At 48.5% G+C, this 11,574-nt stretch overlaps 1 protein-coding gene across 1 annotated transcript; it reads left to right on the top strand.

Moving 5' to 3' along the window:
- Positions 1-795: 795 nt before the first annotated feature.
- FGF21 (fibroblast growth factor 21) lies at positions 796-2,460 on the top strand. The gene is made up of 3 exons (XM_082677125.1): positions 796-1,185; positions 1,308-1,411; positions 2,155-2,460. Exons 1-3 carry the CDS (start codon positions 954-956, stop codon positions 2,443-2,445), a joined length of 627 nt encoding a protein of 208 aa, XP_082533251.1. The 5' UTR covers positions 796-953; the 3' UTR covers positions 2,446-2,460.
- The last annotated feature ends 9,114 nt before the right edge of the window (positions 2,461-11,574 follow it).

The following is an 11,574-nucleotide window of genomic DNA, read 5'->3' as shown; positions in this document are numbered from 1 at the left end:
CAGGCTATTCTGAGGGCACCGGTCTGATCTTGGTTAGCTTCTCTGGTGAAAGAAACATCAGGATTGCATCAGGGTCCAGGAGGAGGAGGCTGGGATGTTTGGTGTGTGAGTGCCTGGGCTGGGATTTGTGGGCAGGTTGGTCTGAAGCTCCCACACCAGGACTCCTGTGTCCTTGAGGAGAACGCTTGGGTCATGCAGCACTTGCTGCTTTCTTAATGACCAAGGAACCTCAGTGTCTGACCCCCAGAAACCCAGAAAGTCAGGTGAGATGCAGAAATGCCAGAGGAACCTCAGTGTCTGACCCCCAGAAACCCAGAAAGTCAGGTGAGATGCAGAAACGCCAGTTGTGGGACACCATCTGCATCAGTCAGGCAGAGAGGTGGATCCCAGCCCCCTTCCTGCTCAGACTCAGGAGTCCAGGCCTCCAGCCCCCTCCTCCCTCAGACCCAAGAGCCTGAACCCCCAGCCTCCTGCTTCTTCAGACCCACAAGTCTGAAACCCCAGCTCCCTCCTGCCTCAGACCAAACGGTCTGGGCCCCCAGCCCCTTTCACTCAGGTCCCACTTCATCACATATCTATCCCCCTGATGCCTCAGACCCAGGAGCCCAGGGCCTCAGCTGGAAGGACCCCTGATTGCATCATCCGATCAGGCTGACCTGGCCACCGTGGAATTCTAGCATCTGCCATGTGGGTCAAATATCAAGGGTCAAGCGTCGGGAAGGTGATTGGGCGGGTCTGTCTGGGTATAAATTCTGGAGTATCTGCATTCTTCCCAAGAGATTTGGGTGTCCTGTCAGCTGTAAATCTACGTGCAAGAGGACCCAGGCATTTCAGCTACCAGAGAAGCCATCGTGAATCTGCTCTCCCCGACAACCAGGCTCCGAAACAGAATCTAGACCATTCAGGTCTTCAAAGCCCAGACCCCATACCTCACTTGAAGACGTGAACCATTGATGGGCTGGGACAAGACCAAACTCGAGCACCTGGGACTGTGGGTCCCTGTGCTAGCTGTCCTGCTGGGACCCTGCCAGGCACATCCCATTCCTGACTCCAGCCCCCTCCTCCAATTTGGGGGCCAAGTCCGCCAGCGATACCTCTACACGGATGACGCCCAGGAGACGGAGGCCCACCTGGAGATCAGGGCTGATGGCACAGTGGTGGGGACGGCCCGCCGGAGCCCCGAAAGTGAGTGTAGGCGTAGGGCCTGGTCCTGAGGGAGGAGAGAATTGGGGGCTGGCCTCCTGGGTCTGAGGGAGGAGAGGGATGGGCAAAGGCCTTCTGAGTCCCTGATCACTTTCTCCTCTCAGGTCTTCTGGAGCTGAAAGCCCTAAAGCCAGGGGTCATTCAAATCTTGGGAGTTAAAACATCCAGGTTCCTGTGCCAGGGGCCAGAGGGGAGGCTGTATGGATCGGTGAGTTTCCAGGACCCCTGTCCCTGTGCTCCACCCTTCCACTCCCCACCCTCACAGGCTGGGGGACCATGTTTTGCACCTTTGACCTTGGCCAGGCTTGGCTCGATGCTCTCTGCATGCCCCGACCTCGCCACAATCCCTGGAGGGGGCAGCTGTTGTCATCCATGTTCACAAGAAGAGGAAACTGAGGCTCAGGCAGGGCCACCACCGGCCCCAAGTCACAAAACCTGTGAATGACAGAATGACCTGGGAGACCGAGTCTTGTGACTCGTAACCCATGCTGACCACACAGCCTCCTACAGACCTGACTCATGCTGGGTGCAGGGTCACTCTGGGAATCGATGGCCTGTAAAGTGAACATGACCTTGGGTGCTAGCCAGATGTCCCTGCCAGGCCTTAGAGAGCCTCCACTGATCCCTGGGCTGGAATACTCTTCTCTGTGAAGTGAGGGCAAGGAGGTGAGCCCGGCGGGACTGCCTAGGGGTAAAGGAAGAGCCTGCTTCTGTGGTTTTGAGGAAGGGGCTGGGGACCTGGACTCTGCATCTGAGGAAGGAGTGGGTTCCCCGGCTGCCCAGGAGTCCCGGGACTCCCACATCCTGCTGGAGGACAGGACTCTGTGGTCTGAAAGAAGAGAGAGCTGGGGGCCTGCACCCCTGAGTGTGGGAGAGGATGGAGCTGGGGTTCCTGCAGGAGGAAGGTGTAGAGGAACCCCGCGTCTCTGATCTTTGTTCTCATCCCCTCAGCTCCACTTCAACCCCCAGGCCTGCAGCTTCCGGGAGCTGCTTCTTGAGGATGGATACAACGTTTACCAGTCTGAGGCTCTTGGCATTCCCCTCCGCCTGCCCCCGCACCGCTCCTCCGACTGGGACCTGGCCCCCCGGGGACCTGCTCGCTTCCTGCCACTGCCAGGCTTCCTCCCGCCACCCCTGGAGCCTCCAGGGATCTTGGCCCCCGAGCCTCCCAACGTAGGTTCCTCGGACCCCTTGAGCATGGTGGGACCTTCACATGGCCGAAGCCCCAGCTACACTTCCTGAAGCCACAGGCTGTTTATTACTGAGTCTCCTCTTTATTTATTGTATTATTTATCTTATTTATTTTCTTTTTTTTCTTACTTGAAATAATAAAGAGTCTGAGAGGAGGATCAGAGTGAGCACACGTGTTTGAGGGAGGAAATGGGGTCAGCTTCCTTGTCTCCCCTTGCCCCCCCCGCATTGCCACAAGGCTGTGGGAAAGTCCCAGCCTTTCTGCCCCCCCTCCCCTGGCCAGCCCTCAGATTTCTGCTCCACTAAGTTGTTCCCAGGGACTCTGGACTATCCCTGCCCTTTGACAGGACAGGACTTGTTATTCTCCCCCTCCCCCTCCCCCTGTCCCCAACCTTGTGTTAGTGTTGTGGAACTATTTCTCTGAGGTAACTCAATAACGGGGGACATTTTTAAAACATGACACAGCAGACCCACAGCCTCATGGGAAATGTAGTTTTCTGGGTTCATTTAGCACTAGGAATGGAAAGACATCTTGGTCCTCAGTGCTGGGGCAAGGACTCTTGGATTCTGGGGGTGTAGTTGGTTCTAGGAACACACTCTTGGGTCCTGAGGGATCAGTGGGCTGGGCACCTGGACACCTGGATCCTGGAGAACAGGGGAATAAGAACCTGGGCACGCTGGTCTGAGAGAGGAAGGGCTGAAGATTGGGAGTCCTGGGTCTCAGGAAAAGGACCTGAGAATCTGAATGCTTCCATCCAGGTGCTTATGGACTTTGGAGTGTAATGACTGTCACAGAATCCAGTCTCAGTGAGCACGTTGCCCATCTTCCTCCCTTTCCACAACTTAGATCTCAATATTGCTGTGCAAGTTATTTCCTGGTTAGGAAAGATTTGAAGTCAAAGATTTAGACTACATTTCACAGGGGTGGATCAGCTTTGGCTGGACCCCAGGTGTCTGACTGACCACTGCAGCCTCACAGGAGTTGTGGCCTCAAGCCCTTGATCTAAATTCCAAGGTCCAAGTGAGAGGAACATCTCAGTCAAAAGGAATATAAGTGTGGGTCCCAGAAGGTCATGGGAGGGATTCAATGCCTGGAGAAAATGAAGGTCTGTGTCTTGTAGAAAATACAGTTTCCCACTCTGATGGAACCAGACTGGCTCAGTCAAGGGAGAGTTCTCAATGGAAACAGAATCTGAAATGCCACAAGGGGGCGGGGACCCAGAAAGAGGGAATCAGACAGGGAACCCGCAAAATGTGTTCAAACGAGCACCTGTCACTCGGTCTGAGCACTTTGAGCCCCCAACTTGTAGTGCCTCCTTTCTGGTAGAAGCAGGTTAGTGTCCCCTTGTCCAAAGACCATCCTCTGAGGCTGCTGCCTGACACAGGGCTGCCGATCTTCCTCAGGATCCACCTCCTTATCTCCAAATGCTTCTAGACTTGACTCCTGGCAGCCTCCACTGGGTGAGGTACAAAGCGTGATCAGTGAGGAACTATGACACGCACCAAAAGAATTGCAAGATCTTCCCCTTGAAATTGACAGCAAACTGGGCAGCCAGTCTGGGAAGGGGAGCTGGTAGATGACTTGATTGACAGAGAGTCCAGATTCCAGGGTGAGCTCTAGGGGCTGGGGGCTGGCCGTAGTTTGCTCTTTCGTTGGCCGGAACCTGCACCCCAAGTGGTCTAAACTCGAGATGCTGTAGAGTGGCTGTTCTCAAAGCGTGGCCCCAAACCAGCAGCATTAGCACCACCCGGGAACTTGTTAGAAATGCACGTTCTGGAGCCCAGACCTATTGAATCCAAAATTCTGGGAGAAAGGCTAATTCATAGGGCCAGAAATCAGATCAGTGACTGCCACCAACTGGTGGGAGAATGGAATGAGGATTTATTAGTTTCCTAGGGCTGCGGTAAGAAAGTACCACAAACTACGGGGCTGAAAATAACAGAAGTCTGTTCTCTCACAGTTCTAGAGGCTAGAAGTCTGAAATCAAGGTGTCACCAGGGCAATGCCCTCTCTAAAGGCTCTAGGGGAAGATCCTTCCTTGCTTCTTCCCAGCTTCTGGTGGTTGCTGACAATCCTTGGCATCCCTCGGCTTTAGACACAACTCTCCTATCTCTGCTTCCATCTTCACATGGCCTTCTCCCCAGTGTCTGTTTCTTCTTACGAGGGTACCACTCTAACCCAGTATGACCCCACATTAACTTGATAAAGACCCTATTTCCAAATATGGCCACATTCACTGGTTCCAGGGGACGGGCATTTCCAGGGGATGCTATTTAACTCAGTACACATCTCTATATGCAGTTGCCACAATCCATCTTCTCTTGCTCACATGTAAGTAACTGAGGAATTTGTTTGGTAGGGCGTGGGGTGGCCAGGATAGCTTTCCTAGCCTCATCATTCTCATAGTTCACTCTCTGCTGTTTCCATACAGTATGAAAAAATACGACCTCTCAGCATAGCCACATTGCCAATATTTCAGAGAGAGATATACCTCCTCTGTTTACTTCCCCCCTGCCCCCCAGTACCTGAACCTTTTCTCTCCTTTACCCCCAGAGTTCCTGCCACAATCAATCTGGGTTTTGCTTCCATTCGTTTTCACAAGAGTAGAGCTTTGTCCAACCACTAAAAAGAAAGGATAATTCTGTAACGTGATAGATGCTAATTATCACTACAATACCAATATATAAATGTATCAAATTAACATGTTGTATACCTTAAATTTATACAATATTATCTGTCAATAGATTTCAATAATAATTTTTTTTAAGTATGGAGTTTTGTTCTTCCAAAAGAGAGATTCCGTTGAGTAATTCTGAGACCTCTGAGGACCCAGACCACCCCAGCACGCCCCAACTACTAATGGGAGCCTGTGGAGCTTCCCACACACAAACACACACAGAATTTTTAAAATATTTATTTATTATTATTATTATTTTTTTTTTTGGCTGCTTTGGGTCTCAGTTGCGGCATGTGGGATCTTTCATTGCGGTGCATGGGCTCTTTGTTGCGGCGTGCAGGCTTCTCTCTCTGGTTGTGTCGCGTGGGCTCCAGAGTGCATGGGCTCAGTGGTTGCGGTGCCTGGGCTTAGTTGCCTCAAAGCATGTGGGATCTTAGATCCCCAACCAGGGATTGAACCAGCATGCCCTGTGTTGCAAGACGGATTCTTAACCACTGGGCCACAAGGGAAGTCCCACTCCCCCAATACACATACACACACACACACACACACACACACACACACCATTTTGCTGTTGTTCTCAGATTATCTCACCAAGTCCTCAGCTATGAGGGCAACCTCTCCTCTAGAGGTGAGGACTGGTGGGAAGTTTCCAATCTTCATAGCACTTTTTTTTTTTTTTTTTTTTTTTTTGCGGTACACAGGCCTCTCACTGCTGTGGCCTCTCCCACTGCGGAGCACAGGCTCCTGACGCGCAGGCTCAGAGGCCGTGGCCCACGGGCCCAGCCGCTCCGCAGCATGTGGGATCCTCCCGGACCGGGGCACGAACCCGCGTCCCCCGCATCGGCAGGCGGACCCTCAACCGCTGCACCACCAAGAAAGCCCCATAGCACTTTTGCTCGTTTCCTTTTCTTCCTGTACTGGCCCTGGTTTGGCCTCACGCACTCATATTTCAGGGTTCATGGGGCTCCACTGTCTGCTGGTTTTGTAAAGCATTGTTTGTGAGCTTCTACTATCCAACTGGCTCTCCCGGGGGGGAGGGGTGGAATTTGGGAAGATTAAGAAACTCTGCTGCCTAAATTGAATCTAATCACAAAGAAACATCAAACAAATTCCAGTCGACGACCGACAACCGTCTGCAAAACAACTGGCCTCGACTCTTGGAAAATGTCAAGGTCAAGCAAAAGATGGGGAAACTATGTACATGAACAGAGACCAGAGTCGGCACAAGGAAATGCAGTTCGTTGAGTAATCCAGGTGATATCCTGGATATTAACAAGACACGATGAAATTTGAATGAGTTCTGAACTTTAGGTAGCAGCCATTTATCCATGTTAAAATTTTCTGGGTTTGATCTCTGTACTGCGGTTATTAAACAGAATGTCCTTGTTCTTAGCAAATACACGCTGAAGTATTTCGGGACAAGGGGGCATGGTATCTCCAATGTTTTCTCAAATATTTCTGGAAAGGTAAATACATAATAATATATAGACATAGAGGGTGAATGAGAAAGCAAAAGGGGGCGGGAATAGCGATAATCGGGGAGCCCAGTTAGTTAAGGATATATGGAGTTCTTTGTACAAATCTCTTTTTTAAAAAAATACATTTATTTATTTATTTTTATTTTTGGCTGTGTTGGGTCTTTGTTGCTGTGAGTGGGCTTTCTCTATTTGCGGCGAGCGGGGGCTACTCTTCGTTGCGGTGCGTGGGCTTCTCATGTGGTGGTTTCTCTTGTTGCGGAGCACGGGCTCTAGGCGCACGGGCTTCAGTAGTTGTGGCACACGGACTTAGTTGCTCCGCGGCATGTGGGATCTTCCCGGACCAGGGATCGAATCCGTGTCCCCTACATTGGCAGGCAGATTCTTAACCACTGCGCCACCAGGGAAATCCCTACAAGTCTTCTTTTTAATTGAGGTATAGTTGATGTACAATATTATATAAGTTGCAGGTGTACACCATAGTCATTTATCATTATAAAATATTAGCTGTATTCCCTGTTATACAATATATCCTTGTAGCTTATATATTGTATACATAGTAGTTTGTACCCCTTAATCCCCTGCACCTATCTTGCTCTTTGTATGAGTCTTGAAACTTTCCATAAGTTCAAAATTATATCAGGTAAAAGTTACTCCTACCCCAAAGAAATCCATGCTACAGCCCCTCTATTGCTATCTTGCTTCTTTCCAAACATCCTTCAAAATGCATCAATGAGCTTCTAAGAAGAAAGAGAAATCTCCAGGTTCTCTCCCCATCCCACCCATGAAAGAAAGAAAGAAAGATTGAAAGGAGGGAAGGAAGGAAGGGAGAAAGAGAAAAGAAAAAAGAAAGAAAGAAGGAAGGGAGAAAGAAAGAAAGAGAAAAGAAAGGAAGGAAAGAAGGAAGGAACGAAGACAAAAAGGAAGGAAGGAAGAGAGAGGGAGAAAGAGAGAAAAGAAAGAGAAAGAGGGCTTCCCTGGTGGCGCAGTGGTTGAGAATCCGCCTGCCGATACAGGGAACGCGGGTTCGTGCCCCGGTCCGGGAGGATCCCACATGCCGCGGAGCGGCTGGGCCCGTGAGCCATGGCCGCTGAGCCTGCGCGTCCGGAGCCTGTGCCCCGCAACGGGAGAGGCCACAACAGTGAGAGGCCCGCGTACCGCAAAAAAAAAAAAAAAGAAGAAGAAGAAGAAAGAGAAAGAAGAAAGGGAGAAAGAAAAGGAAGGAAGAGAGAAAGGAAGAAAGGAAGGAATAAAGGGGGTGGGAGGGAGGGAGGAAGGAAGAAAGAAAGGAAGAAAAGGAAAGGAAAGACGGTGAAAGCAAAGGTGAGAGAAAAGGAGGAGACAGAAGGGGAAAAAAAACATAAGGAATAAGTGAAACTCCAAGTGGAAAGTGTGAATCACCACGCGGCTTCCTGGAATATGCTGATTCTGTGATAGGGACAATTTTCAAGGTGAAGCTTAAAGGGCCACAACTTCAATGAAAGCCTGGTGTTTGAAATCCCACCAACCCACATACGGTGGAATGTTATTCAACCTTGAAAAGGAAGGAAATTCTGAAGCATGTTAACATAGATGTATCTTGAAAACATTTTGCTAAATGAAAGAAGCCAGACACACGAGGATAGATACTGTATGATTCCACTGATAAGAGGTACCTAGGGAGGGGCTTCCCTGGTGACGCAGTGGTTGAGAGTCCGCCTGCTGATGCAGGGGACACGGGTTCGTGCACCTGTCTGGGAGGATCCCACATGCCACGGAGCGGCTGGGCCAGTGAGCCATGGCCGCTGAGCCTGCGCGTCTGGAGCCTGTGCTCCGCGATGGGAGAGGCCACAGCGGTGAGAGGCCCGCGTACCGCAAAAAAAAAAGAGGTACCTAGGTTAGGCAAATTCATAGAAACAGGAAGTAGAATGGTGATGGCCAGGGGAAGGGGGGAATGAGGAGTTATTGTTTCATGGGTACAGAGTTCCAGAGTGAGGTGATGAAAAACTTCTGGAGATGGGTGATGGGGGTGGTTTCATAACAATGTGCATGTACTTAATGCCCCTTGTAAGCAGTTAAAATGGTCAGCTTTACATTATGTGTATGTCGTCACAATTTTTTTTTTTTTTTTTTTTTTGCCATACTGCACAGCTTGTGGGTTCTCAGTTCCCCAACCAGGGATTGAACCTGGGCCATGGCAGTGAAAGCCTGGAATCCTAAGCACTAGGCCACCAGGGAACTCCCATCACAATGTTTTTTAAAAATCCACCAAACTACACTAAGAAAAGTTCAAGAAGATTTTCCTGTTTCCATTTGGGGTCTCAGTGGAAGAAACATGGTTCTCTATAGAAAACTGTGTCGCCACCAGGCCAGTCTCACATGCAAGGGGTATAAAATCAAACTCAGTGGTGGAGGCATTCCCAAGATGAGAAATTAATAGTATCGATATTGGGCTAGGGATAGCTCTAGGGCTTCTGGCTAAAGCAAAGCAAAGCAAAGCTTCTCTGGATAGATGCTGCTCAACTACATCATAGAAGAAGTCTTGAAAGAGCTCATAATCCAATGTCACCAAATACACAAGGGAACTAGGCGCATGGTAGATGCCAGCAAATGTATTGAATGACAAGGCTAGAGAGGCTCGCCCCACCCCGTCTTGCAATAACTTTAAAGGGTAGAGCCGTGAGAAGAAAATGACTGTTCAAGATCTTTATTATAAAATTATTATCTAATACGTACAAAATGCAATTTACCATCTGAACCATTTTCAAGTGTACAGTTCATTAGTATTGAGTATATTACCATTATGATGCAACCAATCCCCAGAACTTTTTCATCTTGCAAAACTGAACCTCTGTACCCATTAAACAATGACTCCCCATTCCCCCCTCCTCCAAGCCCCCGGCCACCACCATTCTACTTCCTGCTTCTATGAATTTTACTATTTTAGATACCTAGTATAAGTGGAAACACACAGTACTTATTTTCTGATTGGCTTCTTTCACTTAGCAAGATGTTTTCAAGGTTCACCAGTGTTGTAGCAGATGTCAGAATTTCCTTCCTTTTCGGCCATTGTATGAATAGACCACATTTTGTTTATCCGTTCACCTACCAATGGGATTTAGGTTGCTTCCACATTTTGGCTATTGTGAAAAGCGCTGCTGTGAACATGAATGTACAAAGATCTCTTTAAAAAAAAAAACCCTGATATCCAGAATTGTATTGCTGGATCATATGGTAATTCAATTTTTAATCTTTTGAGGAATTGCCTGTGATGGTTAATTTTATGGCTCAACCTGACTGGACTAAAGGATGCCCAGATAGCTGGTAAAACATTATTTCTGGCTGTGTCTGTGAGGGTATTTCTGGAAGGGATTAGCATTTGATTCAGTAGACTGAGTAAAGACATCCACCCTCATCAGTGTGAACGGGTGTCATCCAACCCACTGAGGGTCCAAATGGAACAAAAAGGCAAAGGAAGGGCAAATTCTCTCTAGCTCTTCTTGAGCCAAAACATTCATCTTTTTGTACCCTTGGACATCAGAGGTCCTGGTTCTCAAGCCTTGAGATACCAGGCTCCCAGGTTTTCAGATCTTTGGCCTCAGAATGAGTTACACCAGCCACTTTCCTCCTCCTCCAGTTTGTAGATAGGAGACTGTGGGACTTAACCTCCACAGCTATGTGAGCCAATTCCTATGATAAAATCTCCATATACACATATATATATAGTATATATCATATATATATTATATGATACATATATGGTATATATACTCTACACTGATGTATTTTAGCTGTGGAAGTAGTCAGCGAACATTTAGAGGAAAGTTGATTGTTTGAAAATTAACTAATTCCCCAAAGACCCCAAATTGCTTTGAACATTCATGTGAGCTGATATTGTAGATTTGATTTGCATTTCCCTAATGATTAGTGATGTTGAGCATCTTTTCTTTTCTTTTCTTTTCTTTTTTTTTTTTTTGCTGTACGCGGGCCTCTCACTGTTGTGGCCTCTCCCGTTGCTGAGCACAGGCTCAGGACGCGCAGGTCCAGCGACCATGGCCCACGGGCCCAACCGCTCCGCGGCATGTGGGATCCTCCCGGACCGGGGCACGAACCCGTGTCCCCTGCATCGGCAGGCGGACTCTCAACCACTGCGCCACCAGGGAAGCCCCTCTTTTCTTTTCTTTTTTTTTTTAATGCAAAGCGCTTGCTTTATTTATTTACTTATTTATGGCCATGCCACATGGCTTGCAGGATCTTAGTTCCCCAACTAGGTATCGAACCCGGGCCCCCTGAGTGAAAGTGCCAAGCCCTATTCACTGGACTGCCAGGGAATTCCCCTGAGCATCTTTTCACACATGTATCTTATATATGTATATCATATAGATGTATATGTATATCTTCTTTGGGGAAATGTCTATTCAAGTCCTTTGCACATTTTTAAATTAGGTTGTTTGCTTTTTGTTGTTGAGTTGTAAAAGTTCATTCTGTTTTCTGACTACTAACTCCTTATTAGATATATGATTTGCAAATATTTTCTCCCACTCCATAGGTTGGCTCTGTAGATCGTGTCCTTTGATGTACAAAAGTTTTTAGTTTTGATGTAGTCCAATTTATCTATTTTTACTTTTGTTGCCCATGCTTTTGCTGTCATATTCAAGAAATTCTTGCTAAATCCATTGTCATGAAGATTTTCCCCTAAGAAAAGCTCTCTTCTAAGAGTTTTAGGTCCTTGATTTAATTTTATTTATTTATTTATTTGCTTGTTTGTTTGGGGCTGCGTTGGGTCTTCGACGCTGCGCGTGCGCTTTCTCTAGTTGCAGCGAGCAGGGGGCTACTCTTGGTTGAGGTGTGCGTGCTTCTCAGTACAGTGGCTTCTCTTGTTGCAGAGCTGGGCTCTAGGGCGCATGGGCTTCAGTAGTTGTGGCACGTGGGCTCAGTAGTTGTGGCTGGCAGGCTCTAGAGCGCAGGCTCAGTAGTTGTGGCGCCTGGGCTTAGTTGCTCCGCGGCATGTGGGATCTTCCCCGCCCAGGGCTCGAACCGTGTCC

The sequence above is a fragment of the Grampus griseus genome, assembly GCF_964374135.1.
Source record: "Grampus griseus genome assembly, chromosome: 19".
In the NCBI taxonomy this organism is placed as follows: Eukaryota; Metazoa; Chordata; class Mammalia; order Artiodactyla; family Delphinidae; genus Grampus; species Grampus griseus.
This window is presented reverse-complemented; position numbering and strand designations above follow the sequence as displayed.

Excerpts from the sequence above, each read along its gene's own strand:
- FGF21 (XM_082677125.1), top strand. The coding sequence starts at position 954 with ATGGGCTGGGACAAGACCAAACTCGAGCACCTGGGACTGTGGGTCCCT. Across the intron at positions 1,186-1,307 it reads GGCCCGCCGGAGCCCCGAAA|GTCTTCTGGAGCTGAAAGCC; the intron begins GTGAGTGTAGGC and ends TTCTCCTCTCAG. Across the intron at positions 1,412-2,154 it reads AGGGGAGGCTGTATGGATCG|CTCCACTTCAACCCCCAGGC; the intron begins GTGAGTTTCCAG and ends TCATCCCCTCAG.